Raw genomic sequence first — 18,967 nt, forward strand, 5'->3', positions numbered from 1 at the left:
AAAGCGAATTTTACCTTCACATGATTTTATAAAGCCACACGATGTTTTCCGTGTGGATCTTGCCACGATCTTAGTCAACACATAATAATCATTTACTATATATAAAGCGCGTGTCCTTCTGTCCCTATGTAGTTTGATCTCTGATCAGAGCGACGAAATTTTGGGAAACCTTATGCTAAATGCGCAGCAGACATCGATCGAGGTCCGCGATAGACACCGTATATCTAATGTGTTTTCTCAAAAAAGTCGGGGGCCGCGCCGTAGGTGCGGTCCACGGCTGGTAATTAATAATTTATTACGCTCTCTGGGAGACGTGAAAGAATACAATAGTTATCAAGGTTTGCGTGATTGGGGCAGCCGGGCAGTCGTTTCCATTCCATTAAAATGTTGTCTGTCGGCCACCCGGGTCAAAAACATCCCGCATTGGTTAATTAGCTACGGAAGTTTAATATCATGAAGTTTCATATCGTCAAAGAAAGACAGAATTCACAGTCATTGTTAAAACACCATAGTTTCCTCAAAGCGATCGTACCGTATTACGGGAACAAGAAATCATGAGAACGCGTACTTGGTGCTTTTATTTGACCCGGGATATCTCTTAGCGAAAACTACAGTAAGAACTCAAATAACAATAAATATTTAAGCTCTTACTGTAGTTTTCGCTAAGAGATATCGCGCGTCAAATAAAATGCACCAAGTACGCATTATCATGCTTTATTGTTCCCGTAATATACATATCTTAATCACTTACAGTACAATCGCGGCGAGATTTAAAAGTAAAGACTAAAATCAAAAGTTCTACCGAAACTGTATCAAAATAACAGCATGTGATCGGAAAAAAGTATTGTTTTAATAAAACATGCGCTTTGTATGTGACTTTTTTCAATTAGCAAGAAAAGATAATGAAATAAAAATCAACAATACCTTACGAATTAGGCTGCATTTTGGGTCGGAGAGATTTTGTGTAAATTTACGGCGCGTTGCGTGTGGCTTCGCGGCTCGTTTTTAGTTACAACTAGTTGTAAAACTGATGTATTTGTCCGTGTGGAGTACACACACAACTCATCTCCACGCGTAGAAAAATCGGATGTTCAAACGAAAGTTCGTTTGAACATCCGATTTTTCACAATAATTACCGAAAACTACGGTCGACAATGAGAAAATTCAAAATGTACGCAAACACCGCCACGTTAAAATGCACAAAATTTTCAAATTGAAAAATATTTTAAATTTTACTTCTCGATTTTCAACGATTTCTCTTCGTTTCCACTGTTATTTCTTGTAATTTTTGTTATAATTGATGAAAATAACATTCAGAAATTTCAGGAAATGCCTCTCGCCTACTCAACACACGATAATTTCTACGAATCGCCGAAAACACCGCAGCCAACCTGGGATCACGTGCACGCACAGTTTCCGTAAGTTTTTTATTGAAATTATTGAAATTATCGATAAATTTAATTGAAATATTTTTAAAATTAAGGTTTTCTGTCGCTTTCGAATCGTTAAATCGGCGAATTTTGTTTTGTTCTTCTCGCTTTTCATGAGTTTCCGTACGAAGCGTTTTCCCTTATTGATAAGGTGTTTTCTTGTTTCTCAATGAGAATAATCACTTTTTTCTTTCTGTTTCGGTATGCCTGCACTCGAATCATTGCAACAAGGCATTGAAAATCACGAGAAATCTTTTCGAAGTTCTTTCTCACAAGTAAACTTTTCCAAACAGCTTAAAAAACATTCACAGATCCCCATCTCCACACATTTTCGATACTAAATCCTCTTCTCCGCCTCAGTCAACGACACTTCTAATTCTTTGCAAAGTTTCCGTTTCGTCTCCACCACCAGCACCGGATATTTACGTTTCTTCAAATGCCAACCTCATCACTGATTCTTGGTGATTTCTGACCGATAAGGAGTACTTTTAAGTGCAAAGTGCGTATAATTTCAACTTTCCATAGAAGAACGAGCAACAGTTTTGTATATATTCACTCGAAAACTTTCCCATCCTAGTTTTTCCCACACGCATTCCCTCTCTTTTTCATTTTTTTGTTTTCTCTTCATCTCTATTTCTCGTCATGTTCATTCAGTTTCTTTCGTTCCTTTTTTTAGAAATGGGAAGGCCGTCCTTCAATCGTTCCCAGGAGAAGAAGAAGAAGTAGAAAAAGTAGTCGTGTTAGTACGGGAACAAAAAATGAGAGATAATTGAAGAAAACATAGTAATGGTTGAATACCGACCAAGAATGGTATATTCATTTCCTTTCTTTTTCCACCCAGTCTAAAATCTCTTGACAAGTTATCTTCACTGTTCCGTGTGATATTTTTTTCCGTTTCAATCCATTTTTCTACTCGGAGGCTGCCTATATCTGAATTCAGCGGAAGTACAGCTAAAATGTGTGAGATCTAGGTTAAGTATAATCCGTTGAAGATTGTGGAAAAGCTCATCCTAGATAAAGTGTAAACCCACGGATGCACACTTTTATGAAACGGTGTTTCTTTTTCTATGTTTGATGCCAAAATTAAATTAGATTTGAAAATAATAAATCATGTTTCTTCAAAAGAATGGGGATTTTTTTTTCAATATTTATCCGAAATCTGAAGAGCAATGAAAATGAAACTATCACCAACTGCAGCTGTTTAGGTCAGCACATTTGATGCTATTGAACAAGATTTCCCTCTTTCTAGATTCAAATTTTTTGCGAAGTCTCAGGTTTTCTTTTTGTATATTGTATTCCAAGCTGAGTCTCGAAAAAAAAACACGAAACGTACTGATTTCAGGAAACAAAAAGCGGACCGAAATATTTGGAAAATTACATTCCGCACTGCCAGGAATTTGCTTTTCCGGATCAGATCTGATTTTTTTTTTAATTTCTACAAGTTCTACAATATTCAAATCGCCAATAAAAATCTCCAAAAGCATGATAATTCCAAAGTTCGGAGTATCATATTGGAACCGTCAGTTTCCCATACGACAAAGGTCGTGCCCGTTCTATGTTTCCATCATTCTCTCCAGTTTCATTACTATTTCCTACGTCCATCCTGTCCGGCGTCCTCTCCGTCATCGTCCTCTGTCGCAGCCGCCACCGCCGACACTTTCCCACGCTCGTTTTTCCCACCACACACACACACACACACACACACCAGTTCCCTCCCCTTTTTCTCTCTTTTCAACGGCCAGTTCGCCATCCCTTTCTCACACATTGTCTGTGTATATGTGAGTGAAAGAGAGTGTGAGAGAATGCCCGGAGGCCGTCCCTCTTTACTTGTCAAGAATAGTATATGAGATGAAGATGCGCAGACATTTTGAGAAGTGTGTCCTCTCTCTCCTCTCTCTTTTTTCCTTCTTTTCATCGTCTGCAAACGGCCCCGCAACCGACCGACCACCGACACAGCCCACAAGGCCAACCTTTTTTTCCCACTCGTCGCTTTTTCCCACGATATTCCATCTTTCACACGTTCCTCTCTCAAGCATTTTGTTTTTCCATCCAGGCTTTCTCCGAACTTTCTAGCTCGTCTAGGAGCTAGACTAGAACTACAGTACCTCTTGATCAGTGATAAGAGACTGGGGGCACTCCTACGGACTGTCTCTCTAAAAGTTTCCCAATGACTTTGGTTCTTTATTTCACTGCGTCTCTGTGGGAATACAACAATCTTCGGTGTGGTTGGGGGGTTGTCTTTGTGGCAATGAAGAGACAACACATACGCACACAAGATGATGCGTCCCTGGGAAACCCCCCCAACTGGTGGGAAGATTGAAAAGTACTAAGAAATTGCAGTAACTTTTAAAGTTGACTAGATTCTCGTATCTCGGTGTTACAGCCTAACTTACAGGCATGCTTCTTCTAGATTCCAGATGATTATACGACATTCAAAAATTATTTTGGTACTTTTCCTTTTCTACCCCGCATTTTCAGAAGAATATTCCAATCATTGAATTATTCGAATTTAATTCTCACGTGAATGTTCATTTTAATACTATTTTCATTTTTAGGCTTAGAAAACAACATTACTAAGCCTAAAATAAAAATTAAAAGCTTTCCATTAATTCGTAAAGAATCATACCTTGATTGACAAAATATCAACAATCAACGGAGAACTTTCCTGCTCTTGCTCTCTTCCTGTTATCAACTTTGAATTGTTATCATAGTTTTCCCGTGTATATTTCTCACACAGTTCTTATTTTACCGAACCCGCCGTCCTGCCCGCCCATATTCTCGTTCGTTCTACGCCGCGCCGTCTTGTGTGGACATTTTCCCACCGACGCCACCCTCGGCGGTTCTTTTTTTCCAGTCACACACTGATTTCCATATTTGTTTAGCTGGTATACATTTTCAAAAAATGTCATGACTGAGGTGTCGCTGGCGACGGCGGCGGTCAGTACCAGTCAGTTTCTCAATGTTTTGATGTTGAGGTTCCCATGATGCTCTGGGCAATTTCGCACATGACGCGGTGACGGTCGAATTTTTTGATTAAAAAAAATATCTGAAAGATGCTTTTTCCTGATTTTTGAAGAGCTATTTATTTGGATACAAATTGGAATTTCAGTTTTTGATTTCGATATTTTCTCTGTAGAATTTGAAAACTAGTTATATATTCTATGCCAGTATTTGAATTTTCTACATCGTAATCATATTAAAGCTGGAATCGTGAAGGCAGGTCTCGTCACGATCTGGGTAATAATAATTCCTCATTAGATTGTACAAAAAATTTGAATTATTCCAATCCTTCACACCTCTAAGATCATCCTCTCGTATTTCAAACTTCGCCTATTTATCAACCATTCCAAGGAACATTACCTTTTCGTGGATACATGTTGCATTTCTCTTCTTTGATTCTCTTTTCTTTTATGTTTACTTTTTCTGCGTTTCTTCTCACACCTTCTCCAGCAGCTCCTCTTTTACCGATTACCCAACATGACCCCGTCGTCTTCTTTTTCTATTCAATATAACAATTTTATGTGTCCGTGTTTGTGTGCAGCAGCAGCAACACTTTCCTATCTCATCACCTATTCCTTGACGACCGTTGATGATTCTTCACTGGCTTCTAGTACTGTAATAATTAGAGACTCGAATCGTCGTTATTTCACTGTAAATTTTATAAATTGTTCCATACTTTGCACCTGCACCGACACACAATCCGAATCTCTCGGTGCATTAGAGGTGGTAAAAGTGTCCGATTAGATTGGAGATTAAAATAGTTATTAGGCGTGAGAGAGAGAGAGTGTCGGTTGGTTCAAAAAAGGAGTTGTGTGATTGACTTTTTGAATAAGGAGGTTTTTTCAAGCCGAGCAGTTGTTGAGCTGAATAAGAAAATTCTTTTTTTTTTATTGGAAAGACACAAAATTGTTAAAAGTTGCGCAGAAATCCAAAACTCTCTTTTTTAATGAACAATTAAAGTTAAAAAACACGAGACTTCACTCAAAGTAAGAAAGTTCGTTCCCCCTTTATCGTATTTCAATTTTCTTGTCTTCTTTCATAAATTCCCTTTTTAGATCTTTAAAAATTATACATATAAAGGTAAAGGAAGTATCCGATCAGAAAAATTCGATAATAGACCCCATTTCAATCTGGGGTGTGATTTTCCGTGTTCCAATCGGCTTTTTAGTACTTTTTGGAAATTTTCCTCCTTTCTCTAAAATAACGGTAGTACAGAATAAGGAAATTTTTTTTTAATCCAGAAGCGGCCAGCCAACTGTATAGGAATTTCAATTTTTTTTAATGTGCTGAACAATTTCGAAATCAAAAAGACCCTACTCTCCAGCTGATTACAATCATCTGATCGATGTCATATTTCTTTTCCCAAAAATAATTTGTCTTGTTTCTCTAATTACTCTTCTCTTATCATCACAATCTCTCACGTTTCTTCTGTCTCACCAATAAAAACGGGGGAATCCCCCTGCAGGTTCAAGTTGATATCATTAGAAACCTGTTTTTCACGCAGTCAATACTCTTTTTTTTCCCTCGATAAATTGATCATTTTCTCGGCTTTGGGCGTGGAAATATTTTCTGCAATAAGATGTGTTGAAAAGTCAGAAAAAAGAAAGTGTTCATCCCGCCCGTTGTCGTAGATCATTTGTTTTATGGCAATTTTCATCATCATTTTGTAACCGTCTTCTTCCTCCTCTTGCGCATCCAATCCACATATCACACAAAAATGTACAATACGAAAAATAGGTCGGTCTCTTCACATTTTCATCACCAAAAAAGTGTTTTTGCAGAGAAAAAAGTGGTGATAAATGTGGAACTTATAACTGTAAACACATTTAAACGAGGGCGGCGAAATTAGATATCAGACATATACGATACAAAAAAAATTAAAAAATCTGTGTGTATTTTGTTTGTAAAAAAATAAAATAATTGCGAGTGCATTTTTTTCAGATTTGAGGATAAATTTTAGAATTCATGGAATTGGAGCATTCGATAGGTCGAAAGGAAAGTATTTTGAGCATTCAATTCGTTATATCAGTTATCCGACTCAAAGCAATTTGTTCTACTTTAGAATTAACGCACTTTTTCGATTCTGAGAAATTTATTCAATTCGAGCTTCTTTCTGTAATCAGATTTTACCGCAATTTTTCAAATCTTTTTTGCTCTTCTTTTCCATATTAGCATTGTTCGTCTCAAAATTTTATTTTTGATTTCGAAGGCTAATTTCTTCTTTCCCAAAAATTCGTACTCATCTATGACCTTTTACAGTATCAAAGAAACATATATGCATTTAAAAATTATTGAAAAAAACTGTTTGAAAATCTCAAAATTTTGTCATTTTCAAACTTAAAACTCGAAGAACATTTGAAAAAAATACAGTATTCGCTTCAAATATAATCGTTTTCATGATCGGATTCTCTCAGAATTTCATCTTCAATCTGAAAATACTAGATTTAAGTGATTCCGTGGATCTTCTATTCTCGTTTCAAAGCTTCACACTCCTGCTTTTTTAGTTGTCCGATCTCTTGTTTCTTACCATATTCCGACATAAAAATCCCGCCGAAACCCATCAAACTTCTTCTTCTCGTATACGAATATAATATGTGTGGGTGCTCCGTTTTGTCGCACAAGTACCGTACCTCTGCTTCCTTACCGATATTCTTTTCTCCGAATCGACGACAAAATTTAATGATCGATTCGGAGGCGGAGGTCGAAGTGGTGGGAATAGAAGTGATAAAACATACGCACACCTCCCGATTTTGTCGATTCTTCGTGTATGTGTCTCCCCGGCAGTTTCATTCTTCTTCCGAGAGCATTATATTCGGAGGTGCTCCCTTTTTGACACGTCCCTCTAATTGTTTAAAAACCTCTTTGGATAATTTCCATGAAGTTTTATTAAAGTTTTAATTTTCAGACTGGGTGAACCCGCACGAAATCTGGATAAGTTTATAGGTAAGTTCGTAATCAATCCATCGAAATTTCAAACAACGTATCATTGAGTTCCAGAAGCAATGTTCCAGTCGGTATCGCCGCTGGCCGGTGTCGCTGCAGCGCCGAGCCAAATTGCCGCACTTCAACAGGTGAGATTTGATTTATTTTGGTAGTAGAAATCATCAGAAAATTCTAAAAATTCGGAAAATATCAAAATTACAGCAATAAATAAAAAATTGAAAGTAAAAATGTCATGTTGCCCAGTTAAAGGGGTATTAAAGTTTACAGTTTTGGTCAAATTAACTAAAACTCGCCCGAAACAACTGAATTTTTTCAATTTTTTCAATTTCATAACGAGACTTTTCAAAAAATTGCCGGTTTTTTTTTTGAGAATTTTCGTTATGAAATTGGTTCGTTTCAGGCCAGCTTTTGTATAGTTCGGCAAAAACTCAAAAAATCTACTCCCCCTTCGAAAAAACTTGACAATAAGTTTCCGATTTTCAAGAAAAAAACGGCGCATGGAGTAGTATTTTTAAAATTAAAACACCTAAAAATGAGAACTGAACTATTCGCTAAAAAGTCGCTGAAACCAGCGGCAAAATATTAAAAATCCCAAATCCCTACGGAAAAATTCAACAATGGGCTCTATTTTGGTCACTTCCAAAAAGTCGAATTTTTTTTTATCATTAGGCCCTTTTTTCCTTCCTTTCATATTATAAGAATATTCATTTTTAGATATGTATTTTGAGTTTTTTGCTTAAATATTCTCAGAAAAAACCGTTTCTCACAAAATTTCTCAAAATCATTTCTAATCGAATCAATCAATTTTCCCAGTCCCCCGAAGCACGAAAAATATTCACAAAAGCCTTTAGTTTTCTCCCATAACATTTCTCGTATTGTCGCTGGGACTCACTTTTCAGATATATAATGTTGAAAATAAACTTGCATCAATATTTCAAGAGAACATTTTCTAAATTTGTATTTCCCAAATAGTTCCTATTTTTGAATTCCTAGTTTTTTATTCATTAAAAAGTTACAAACTGGAAATTTTTCTAAGAATTTTTCAAATTTCAATATTTTGGGCAATTTTAAATTTTATAAACTATAATTATTAGTTATTTGAACTATATTAGAATCTAAAATAATTTAAAATAGACAAAAAAGGCGTACGGAGATGACCTGTAATTTCCCAACGTCTGCATTTATTGATTGTCACCCCATTGTGTTCGAGTTCAAAAATTCGATATTTTTATCAACTTTTGATTTATTTTATTTCAGATACAAGCGTTGATGACATTTCAAATGCAGCAGAATAATTTATTTCCCAAAATTGACACTATATCGGTTAGTTTTCACTAATAAATTCTTATATTTTAAAATGTTATAATATCAATTTCAGAAATCGCCAACTCCAGAACTCGCATCTCCATCGGCAAAACGAATGAGACTTTCTCCCAGTACGAGTAGCCACAGTGATGTCGCATCAACTTCGAAAGGAACAAATGGGCAAGATCAGTCGAAAAATTCGCCGACAAATTGTGAGTTTTGGAAATTTTCAAAATTAAAAAATATGTAAACTTTCAAAATTCATGTTCTAGACCATTTTTTCCCCCCAAAAAAAAGTCGTATCAGATACATTTTTCTGATTTTCCCTTGCAAATGTGTTCTTCCAACTGAAATTTCCCTCAAAATTTTTCCCTTTCCCTTGTTATTTGGGAAACTGAAAACCGCCGAATGGTGAGAGTGTGAGCGCGCGTGTGCTTCTGTTAGCTGCATCGACTGGTGGCTAATTCATAAGCCCACTCTCTTTTCCCGTCGAATTTTCCCACGTCGATCGATAATTTGAGCAGTGCCGACGGCTCAGCTCAGCTCTCCCTAGACTTCTTGTGTGGAGCTCTACGATTTCTTGATTTTCTAATGATTTCTCTCTCGAAGCACGAAAAATTCGAGAATCGCTTGATGGGGAACTTGTTTTCATTATGATTTGGAAATCAACGGAAAACAAAAAGGAAGAGACCGACACAGTTCTGTGAAATAAATATAGAAGTGAATAAAAATATGCATAGTTGTCCATATTCATGTGGGAACTTTTGGTGCTCATCTCTATTTGACAAGAGACCACAAGGAATCGAGTTACGCAGATGGTTCACTTCACACGAATAATGATAGAATGAAATAGATCAAAGACAGAGAGCTATCAAGGAAAAGTACTGTACCTGGTCGACAGGTGCCTGGAGGTACCATCATGCTCTTTGAATTGAGCACACAGTGGACAATGGCCGTAGTGCAATTTAAATGAGGTGTATTAGTCAATAGAGAAGATAGTAAGAAGTTCCCTTTGTAGGTTGACTCGACAGATATGATTTAATTCGGATGTCTCCAAGAATCCAGAAATTCCGATTTTCCATATATCTGAATGTGCACTCTTCCCTATCAGTCATCCCCCGAGAATTTTCCCCAACCAACCAACCCATCGATTTTCACACGAAGATTCACACTCATGAATCACTTGAGATCCTCTTGTCTTATCGTTATCCCATAACTTTCTTGACTCTTCTCGTGTGATGAGAGGCACCACCACCACGACGGAACGCAACAAAGAGATCACCTGTGTATACACATGGTACATCGGGAAGGCAACAAGTGAGGATTAAGATTTAATGTAAATGAGTGAAAGTGAATGAAAGCGACCGTTACTATATTAGGATGGTTCAATTTTGAACGTCTTTGTTTCCAGATGCCACTCAATTAGCGTTCACCTATTCAGTCATGAAATATCCGAAGAGCTCAACGCTCTCTCTCTCTGATTGGATACTCTGACTCCGCCCATCTACCAGTTTGTCTTTCTGTGTGCTTTTCCATCAGAAAAAGCTATAGACTATATGAAGAAGAGAAAGAATGTTTTCGTGGAGGCGTGGCGATTGTGAGTCGCAGAAGGAAGAAAACCGAAGTGAGGAAAGGAAAGGAGAGGAGACTATTCGTTTTCCCACCCGCTCTCCTTTTCATTGTGTGCTCTTCTTGCTGACAGACGGCTTCGTTCTTCACAAACCCACAGCCAGCCCCACCGTCGGTTTTTCCCCCACAATATTCAGCTTCTACTATTCTCGGTGGGAATCTTCGCATCGGATATCCCACGACGAGAGCGGCTTCTGCACCGCGAAGACCCCCCTTCAAGACTCGACTTTCACGCGCCACCCATCCACATCGGTCCCATCGTCGCCCTCAACGCCAAGACACTCCGGGATGGATTATCATCAGTCGTCTTCGGTAGCTTCTTCCGAGTCGACAGCGTCTACAGTAGCCGCGGCGGCGGCTGCTGCAGCTGCTGCATCACTCAATCAGCATCATCATCCACATCTATATTGTGATGATGGACTTCTATCGAGAAGTTTAACTGATATGGTATCATCTGGTGGATATGATAGCTCATCATCTTCTCTAAGTGCAGCTGCATCAATGTGTTATCCGACTCCTGATGCATATTACTATCATGCTCCACCACCACCACCTCCTCCACAAGCACAACAGGGATTCAGTTCAACAGACGCGTGGCTTCAAATGCAAATGCAACCCACGTATCATAACTTTGGCAGTACTGTCGTCTCTACCAATTCCCCACTTCCAAGCCACCTTCTCAGTTATGGAGGACAACCAGCATTTGGTGAGTGAAATTAGTAATAAACGAGGTATTAATTGGATTACGTAAATTCTGAGAATTCGTATTTTGCAACTTGTTAGCCGAAATATCTCGTATAGACAAAGCGCTACAGTAGTCACTTGAAGAATTATTGTAGTTTTCGCAACAGAGATGTAAGCTATTTAAAAATGAAGTGAAATACTGATAGAACTAGTATAACAAGTACAATAACCTAAAAACTTGTTCTGAGATAGCTCAACTCAATCTATAAAGTCAAAACATTCCTAACACCATTATCATGTGATAATTTTTCGAATTTCTCACCCTTATCAGTCTGTAATAAACTATTCACATAAATAATTTTACTAGTAGTTCGCATCTCGTTTGAGGTCTCACTGAAAGGGTTCCGCACTGTGTGCCAATACTATTTTATTATAATGGGCGCACGTCGCGGCAACACCAAAAAAGAATCAAAATTATGCACAACGGCTCTCCTGTGGCGGCTAAAAGACCGGGCGCCACCCACATCGTTATCATTCTCCTGTGTCTCACACACACATTCATATTTAAAACGACAAGGCCACAGACATTGGTTTTTATTCAATCCCTATTGTATTACCTCTATCCCATCCCACATTGAACATTCCTCTCGATGCTCAACCCGTACTATTCGTATTATCCCTATTACTATGGGGTTGGTGGGGCTCCGTCGTCTTCCAATGATGTGCCAACTAGTGTGATATCTAGTACCACTAGCAATACAGTAACTGCATCTGATGGTGTTACACTCACGAATCTCGAAGCACCGAGCTCCGTGGCACCACCGCTTGCTCCGACTTTTCCGCCTCCGAATTTCTCAATTCCATTCAATTTTGATTTCAATTCGTTTACAACGGCTTCTACTACGGCCTCGCTTGTAAATGCTTTCAAGAATAATAGATTTCAAGCGTACGACCGTAAGAATTCTAGAAATTCCAGCGGTCAAGTAGAAAATATCTCAAAAAACTTGGGCGGAATATTCAAATTTGGTGGGTTTTTGATAAAACTTGGTTTAAATCTGCTTTAAACTGAAAGTTTCTATTTAATTTCCAGCTGATCCATTCTACACAATCGGGCAGTCAACTCCAAACACATCATCATTCCTGGACACTTCAAATTCAAGTTTTGGAGCTCCGTCAACAGTGGTTGCCAATCCGATGACCAACTATCAATTGGCATTTCAAGCGAAACTCGGAAGTCTTCACAGTTTGATTGGAGATTCTGTTCAATCGTTAACAAGGTTTTTTTAAAAAAAAATTGATTTAATGTTAGCAATAATATTTTTTTTCAGCGATCGAATGATTGATTTCTTGTCAAACAAGGAGAAGTACGAATGCGTCATATCGATTTTCCATGCCAAAGTTGCCCAAAAGTCATATGGAAATGAGAAAAGGTAAAGATAAAAGGAAGACAGGTGGCGAGAACAAGCTCTTATTTAGTTGAACACAAACCACTCAATATTTGTTCATAATTGATACACTTACAACATACACAGATAGGCTCTAATGTTTTGGTTCTTTTCGAGCAGGCAGGTGCTCTCTCTCATCTCGGGTATCAATTAGATGTGGTTACGGTAGCTTTTAGAGAGAGAGATCCGATTTTCATTCTGAAAAAATTCGTTTTTCGATTCGAAAAAGGGTACGAAAATTGAAAAAAAAACCGCGAGACTGCGCCGACTCACGTAGCGTGGGAAGATTCGATCATATGTATATCACGAGTTACTTTTGATATGCTGAGTACCTTTTTCTACCGGGTATACGGTAACTCTTTGCCTCGATACATGTCTACTAAGACCTGCACGGCTACCGACTTGCTAAAGTTCAGGAATTTGCAGATTGCCGAAAATTATTGGTTCGGGAAGTTATGGGGTTATTCAAGTAATGTAGCAAAATGTATTAAAATACATTTGTGACGTCACAAATGTATTTAAATACATGTTTTTATATACTTGAATAAGGTTGTGACGTAATTTTTCTACACTTTTTAATTTTCCGACACTACTTGAATAACCCCATTAGGCAACTGTGGATATCAATTTCAAATTTTTTTTTTGAAAAACGCAACAACACTATAACATAAATTTTCAACTTATATATATATATAAGTTTAACCAAAACCGAAACTTTGGCGATTGCCGGTTGCTTGATCTACCATGCCTTCCTACCCTTCTTACCAAGTACCGATATTCATGTACAAGGACTTCCACGTGGTGTTATACTTGACACACTTCATCATCCAGGCTGTCAATTAGGCTTGTATCCCTTCAGATTTGGTTGTTTTCTAAGTGCTCAGACACTTGCCTAATTGGTCCAAGGAGGGGGTTAAGCTGTTAAATACGGTGGTGTTTGCCACTTGTGTTGCATTAAATATTGTGTTTCTCTGTACTAGGTTTCGTAAGATTAGAATACTAAGCTGCGCGAACATATGGTCGTTAACGGTCCCCGAGAGAATGAGATTTCGCGCAATTTTTATATTAGTCACTTGAATTTTAAAAATAAAAAAAAATATTTTTTAATAAATAAAATTTGGTAAAAATAGAAAAAAAACGAAATTCAACGATTTTACGGAGTTTTTAATATTATTCCAACTCTCCAATTTTTCAGATTCTTCTGCCCACCACCATGCATTTATCTTATTGGCCAAGGCTGGAAACTCAAAAAGGATCGTGTCGCTCAACTGTACAAAACACTCAAAGCTTCAGCTCAAAAGGATGCTGCAATCGAGAATGATCCGATTCACGAGCAACAAGCCACAGAACTCGTCGCCTACATTGGAATCGGATCAGACACTTCCGAGCGACAACAACTTGATTTTTCAACGGGAAAAGTTCGACATCCTGGAGATCAGAGGCAGGATCCAAATATTTATGTGAGAGTTTTGAAAATTTTAATAGTTTTTTTTTTGAAAATTAATCGATTATTTCAGGATTATTGTGCCGCGAAGACTCTGTATATTAGTGATTCGGACAAGAGAAAATATTTCGATTTAAATGCTCAATTCTTCTATGGATGTGGAATGGAAATTGGAGGATTCGTATCACAAAGAATCAAAGTAATCTCAAAACCATCGAAAAAGAAGCAAAGTATGAAAAATACGGACTGCAAGTATCTTTGTATTGCCAGTGGAACCAAAGTTGCTCTATTCAATCGTCTCCGGTCACAGACAGTCAGTACAAGATACCTTCATGTTGAGGGAAATGCATTCCATGCTTCCTCCACGAAATGGGGAGCCTTTACTATTCATCTTTGTAAGTACTTAATTCCAAAAATATATAATTAATTTCATTTTTTCTAAATTTCAGTTGACGACGAACGTGGTTTGCAAGAGACTGATAATTTTGCAGTTCGTGATGGATTTGTTTACTATGGAAGTGTCGTTAAGCTTGTTGATAGTGTTACCGGAATCGCACTGCCAAGATTGAGAATCAGAAAGGTAGGGAATTCAGATTTGCCAGCATTTTCTCTCCAAAAATGCCTCGAAATTTTTTTTTTTTTTTTTTTTGATTTTTTTTTCGTTCATCTAATTTGAATTCCGCGCGCAAACGAGATCGATTGGTTTCTCGTGTACTCTCGGACAGGAACTATTTTTCGTGTCTTATTGGAAATTGAAATTTTGAAGCATTTCCAGACGTTTGAACATTTGTTCTAAAACAAAAATCATGCAAAAATCCGAAAAATCCGGAAAAATAATTAATCAATTGTCCGAGAGAAGTACACGGCCGAGAATCACATGAAACTCATTTGCGCGCGAAATTTAAATCAGATAAGCGGCAAAGAAATTAAATTTTGGAATTTTTGTGATGTTGAGCAATGAGAAAATTTAAAGACAAATGAATTAACTTGATTATAAACTAATTAAACTGAATTTCAGGTCGATAAGCAGCAAGTAATTCTTGATGCATCGTGTAGTGAAGAACCAGTCTCTCAACTTCACAAATGTGCATTCCAAATGATTGACAATGAGCTCGTCTATCTTTGTCTCAGTCATGACAAGATTATTCAACATCAAGCCACAGCTATCAATGAGCATCGTCATCAGATCAACGATGGAGCTGCGTGGACAATCATCTCGACTGATAAGGCTGAATATCGATTCTTCGAAGCGATGGGACAGGTTGCGAACCCGATTTCTCCATGTCCAGTTGTCGGTTCACTTGAAGTTGATGGACATGGTGAAGCGTCGCGTGTCGAGTTGCATGGAAGAGATTTTAAGCCAAATCTGAAAGTTTGGTTTGGAGCAACCCCGGTTGAAACGACGTTCAGAAGTGAAGAGAGTCTTCATTGTTCGATACCACCTGTGAGTCAGGTTCGAAATGAGCAAACTCACTGGATGTTTACGAATAGGACAACCGGCGATGTTGAGGTAATATATTGGATTTGGAACACAATGAGAATAGAGTTCTGAATTCAGAATTATCACAAAAGAAAAACGAAAAAAATCGAGCTATTTTAAAATGTGATTTTTCAGTTTTGGCTGATTTTCCTGTTTGGATTCGCTCCAGAATGAGAACTGCTAGGCCAATCTTATTTTGGAGGGAATTCAAACATCCAGTCACAATGAAAAATTTCATTTATTAATTATGTTGAAATTAACGATCGATCCGTGAATTTTGCACTGAAAAAGAGGCGAAGCATTTTTCCGCAACCCTGCGGCACAATTTTTTCCTCTTTTTCTGTCCGAAAAAGGAGAAAAAACCGTGACATAGGGTTGCGAAATTACGCCCCGCCTCTCTCTCTTTGCGACCCTGATTGGGTTAATTTCAATAGTAAAGTCGAATTTTTCATTCTTATTCGATTTTTCTTTGTTTTGTGAACTATCTGAATTCAGAACTTTTTTGTTGGTATTTCGAAGTCAAATTCCCAATTGTTTTCTAATCTCCAATTTTTCAGGTTCCAATTTCATTGGTACGAGATGATGGTGTCGTCTACTCGTCGGGTCTCACATTTTCCTACAAATCATTGGAACGACATGGACCGTGCAGAATTGTGTCCAATTACTAGATTCCACTCTCGCGGGATTACTGTATCTTTATATTGTCTCCTAATTTCTCCCAATTCGTTTAAATTTCCACCCCGGGTCCTGAAGCCTTCATTTCTACATTTTTTTCTCGCTTCCATATGTAATAATCACTTTTAACTTACTTCATTTTCTTGTTGCAATACTTTTTGTTTATTTTCTTTTTTCCTTCTTCGGGTGGCTTTTCCATCATTTTGTTCTTGGATTTATTATTTGCAATACTTTGCCGTTTCTCTGTGTCTCCCCCTTCTACATTCATCTCTCAGCACTCTCTAATTACAGTATTTTTGAGAAAATCCTGTTGAAAATGTTTCGGATTGAATTATACTGGATTTTTCTCTGTTCTAATTATAATCAACGCGCCCTCATATTAATTAAGTATATAGATACATAGATATAATTAACATTCACACGGTGGTATCTCCCTTTTTTTTCGGATAATCTCTTCAAGTTTTTCCTTTTCTTTTGTCTCCAACATTTTCCTTACTGAACATAAAAATTTTGAAATTAAGCCTTTTTTATCAACACATGTTTATTCAGTTATTCCGATGTTCTCTCTTTTTCAGATAAATTATCAACTATCCACGCATCCGATTCGACATGATGTATCTCGGATTTTGTGGAACTTCCAGATTCTCGTCGGTGTACATTTGACGCCATTGTCCGCCATATGTTTGGCTCTGAAGAAAAATTTCTATATTTTCTAAACACTTTGTAATTTTAAATTTCATCGATTGTTTAGAAGATTGAGAATGGAAGAATTGGTATTTGAAAACTTGGGGAAACAATTAATATATTTTTGAAACAGGAATAAATTTTCCAGTAGAAACGATTTTGGATTCAAACGGTGAGAATTTTAAAAGAACTAGTTAAGAAATTCCTATAAGTAAAGTTTATATAATTTATGCTAAAATTGAAGTAATTGTTTACAGAAATTTTTTTCTTCAAAAAACTTTGAGTTCATCAAAACATAGAGCCTCAACACTAATTATCTCGCTAATTTGAAGCAGTAATCAAACAAAATCATCGAGCCTCCAATCGGCTTTAATACATCTCCCAATTGAAACAGTAAAAATATTAGCCAAATGTAATTTGTAATTCCTCATTTCCTTCTAAAGTTTCTAAAAAATCGAGAATCATAGAAATCGATTTCAAAGATTTCTGAAATAGAAATTTAATTTTTAAAGGAAAATATGAAAAAAATCTGAAAAATACATTAATTTTCCATTGGGCTTCCATGTGAGAGCTGTGCGGGGTCGGTGCATCACGCCGGCCTCACGAAATTTGGAAAATTTGGAATTACTTTTTTCTGTCGACATGTCACTTTTGAAAAAATTCTTCTGGGACTCTTATTCATTCATCCTACTTTCTTAAATAATTGTAAATGAGATTGAAATACCAAAAACCGGTTTCAAAACCCTTCCCACCAAACGGTTTAATTATAAATGGTTAATAAGAAACAGTAAATTATTTTGGAAAATGAAATTCTCAAGTTTTAGAAAAATTCTGAAGTAATCCTTAATTTCTGAAACGAAAATCTAATTTTTAGTTTAAAAAATTATTAAAAAAACAGCAGAAAACATGTTATCCAAGATGTGGACTGAGCCGAATTTTGATTGAAATCATGAGGATTTCTGATAAGTTTGGCATATTTTCTAGAGCTTTCGTCAGCTAAATAACTTTAAAAAATATTAATGGGTGTTATTCAAGTAATGCCGCAAAATAACAATAACACCATATCCAAAGCTATAAGCCCCCACACCGATCGGACTTTTACTAATGTCCCATTTGAAACAGTAAATTATTTTGTCAAATTTAATTTGTAGTTCGTTAGTTTCAAAAAGTCGAGAATGGATTTAAAGACTTCTGAAACAGAAATTATCTTTCTAGTGAATAGTGTTAAATAACGAAAAATGTTTTTTTTAATACAAGGAATTTTGAAGTAAAACACCCAAAATATTATGCGGGGTCAAAAATTAATGGAATATTTGGATTTTACTTTTTCTGTACACATCACCGCGAATACTCATATAAACTAAAAAATGGTGTTTTACAGAGTTATTCTCTAATTAACAGTTAAGTTCTACTGTGCAATATTAAGCCCCACATCAATCAGCTTTACTATATCTCACACTTGAAACAGTAAATTTTATTTCAAACTTACAGTTGGCGAGTTGAAAAATGGAAGAGCCACGGTGGCAGAGATGAGAACAACAAGCAAGAGGACTTGGAAGAAACGCATAGCTCTCTGAAAATCTAATGAAAATTAAAAAGAGCTGTGACGAAGTTCGCAGGCGCAGTGGGAGTATAAAAATAAAATGCAATTACGCAGATATTGGGTTAAAAGGGATAAAAAAGAGACGGATAACAATAATAATAATGAAGAAAAAAATTATGGATTTTTGAAGTTCTTTTAGAAAACATGAGTAATTGAGTTTTGATATTAGACCGGAAACAGGAAACAATTTGAGTTTAGAGTTTAAAATTCACATGTTCTTCTGAACTTTTTGTAATATATTTGCGACTGGATTTTGAGGCTTCAAGTTGTTCATAAAAGTATAATAATTTGCTCAATTAATATTACACACTTGGCAGCGCAAAACTCTGTTAAAACAATATTTCAAAATACCCCAAAAAAATTGACTTTACAGAATTCCAGTTTTGGCAAATTGCCGAGATTTCGAAAAACATGAGATTTTCAGGAAATCCAGAGCAATTTTTGCAAATTTTTAACAGTTTCCCATGGGCGCTATAATTCTTTCAAAAACTAGGAAAATTAAAATTTTTATTTTTCAAAAAATCACAATATTTTGCTATTCGATTATTTTGCTATTCGTTTTGCACAATTTTCGTTCAAATATTCAAAAAAGAGACCTTTCATAGAACTCAACTTCGAAAAGTTTTGTAAATTTTATATTTTTTC

General features: G+C 36.6%; 2 protein-coding genes and 9 non-coding genes across 14 annotated transcripts; 2 read left to right on the forward strand and 9 right to left on the reverse strand.

Annotated features, from left to right (window-relative positions):
* Positions 1 to 1,320: 1,320 nt before the first annotated feature.
* Positions 1,321 to 16,569, forward strand: lag-1 (Suppressor of hairless protein homolog; the record flags this gene model as incomplete). 4 transcript variants are annotated; one of them, NM_171350.7, is made up of 12 exons in its annotated part: positions 1,321 to 1,418; positions 7,336 to 7,373; positions 7,422 to 7,501; positions 8,631 to 8,696; positions 8,752 to 8,890; positions 12,082 to 12,268; positions 12,320 to 12,421; positions 13,632 to 13,896; positions 13,954 to 14,275; positions 14,330 to 14,460; positions 14,899 to 15,390; positions 15,918 to 16,569. In NM_171350.7, the coding sequence occupies 12 exons, from the start codon at positions 1,330 to 1,332 to the stop codon at positions 16,026 to 16,028; spliced, it is 2,022 nt and encodes a 673-aa protein (NP_741410.1). The 4 variants fall into 4 exon arrangements, with proteins under 4 accessions (NP_741410.1, NP_001023278.1, NP_001293740.1 ...); NM_001028107.5 differs by having other exon boundaries at positions 7,428 to 7,501; positions 15,918 to 16,555; NM_001306811.4 differs by lacking the exons at positions 1,321 to 1,418; positions 7,336 to 7,373 and having other exon boundaries at positions 7,426 to 7,501; positions 8,752 to 11,013; positions 15,918 to 16,555.
* On the reverse strand, positions 4,123 to 4,343 carry K08B4.41. Its single transcript, NR_055305.1, has one exon. It is a non-coding gene; the product is annotated as an Unclassified non-coding RNA K08B4.41 (non-coding RNA).
* On the reverse strand, positions 9,050 to 9,188 carry K08B4.43. Its single transcript, NR_055306.1, has one exon. It is a non-coding gene; the product is annotated as an Unclassified non-coding RNA K08B4.43 (non-coding RNA).
* Positions 10,446 to 10,590, reverse strand: K08B4.42. The gene has a single exon (NR_055307.1). It is a non-coding gene; the product is annotated as an Unclassified non-coding RNA K08B4.42 (non-coding RNA).
* Positions 16,561 to 18,305, reverse strand: nssp-39 (Neuropeptide-Like Protein). Its single transcript, NM_068516.2, has 2 exons — positions 18,209 to 18,305; positions 16,561 to 16,724 (listed from the first exon to the last, which is right to left on the reverse strand). The coding sequence occupies exons 1-2, from the start codon at positions 18,284 to 18,286 to the stop codon at positions 16,623 to 16,625; spliced, it is 180 nt and encodes a 59-aa protein (NP_500917.1). The 5' UTR covers positions 18,287 to 18,305; the 3' UTR covers positions 16,561 to 16,622.
* 21ur-10693 lies at positions 16,987 to 17,007 on the reverse strand. Its single transcript, NR_055308.1, has one exon.
* On the reverse strand, positions 17,047 to 17,067 carry 21ur-8804. Its single transcript, NR_055309.1, has one exon.
* 21ur-12730 lies at positions 17,440 to 17,460 on the reverse strand. Its single transcript, NR_055310.1, has one exon.
* On the reverse strand, positions 17,776 to 17,796 carry 21ur-8066. The gene has a single exon (NR_055311.1).
* Positions 18,120 to 18,140, reverse strand: 21ur-1374. The gene has a single exon (NR_055312.1).
* A 320-nt stretch (positions 18,306 to 18,625) lies between the features above and the next one.
* On the forward strand, positions 18,626 to 18,646 carry 21ur-11237. The gene has a single exon (NR_055313.1).
* Positions 18,647 to 18,967: the final 321 nt, after the last annotated feature.

Source organism: Caenorhabditis elegans, chromosome IV, assembly GCF_000002985.6.
Source record: "Caenorhabditis elegans chromosome IV".
Taxonomy (NCBI): domain Eukaryota; kingdom Metazoa; phylum Nematoda; class Chromadorea; order Rhabditida; family Rhabditidae; genus Caenorhabditis; species Caenorhabditis elegans.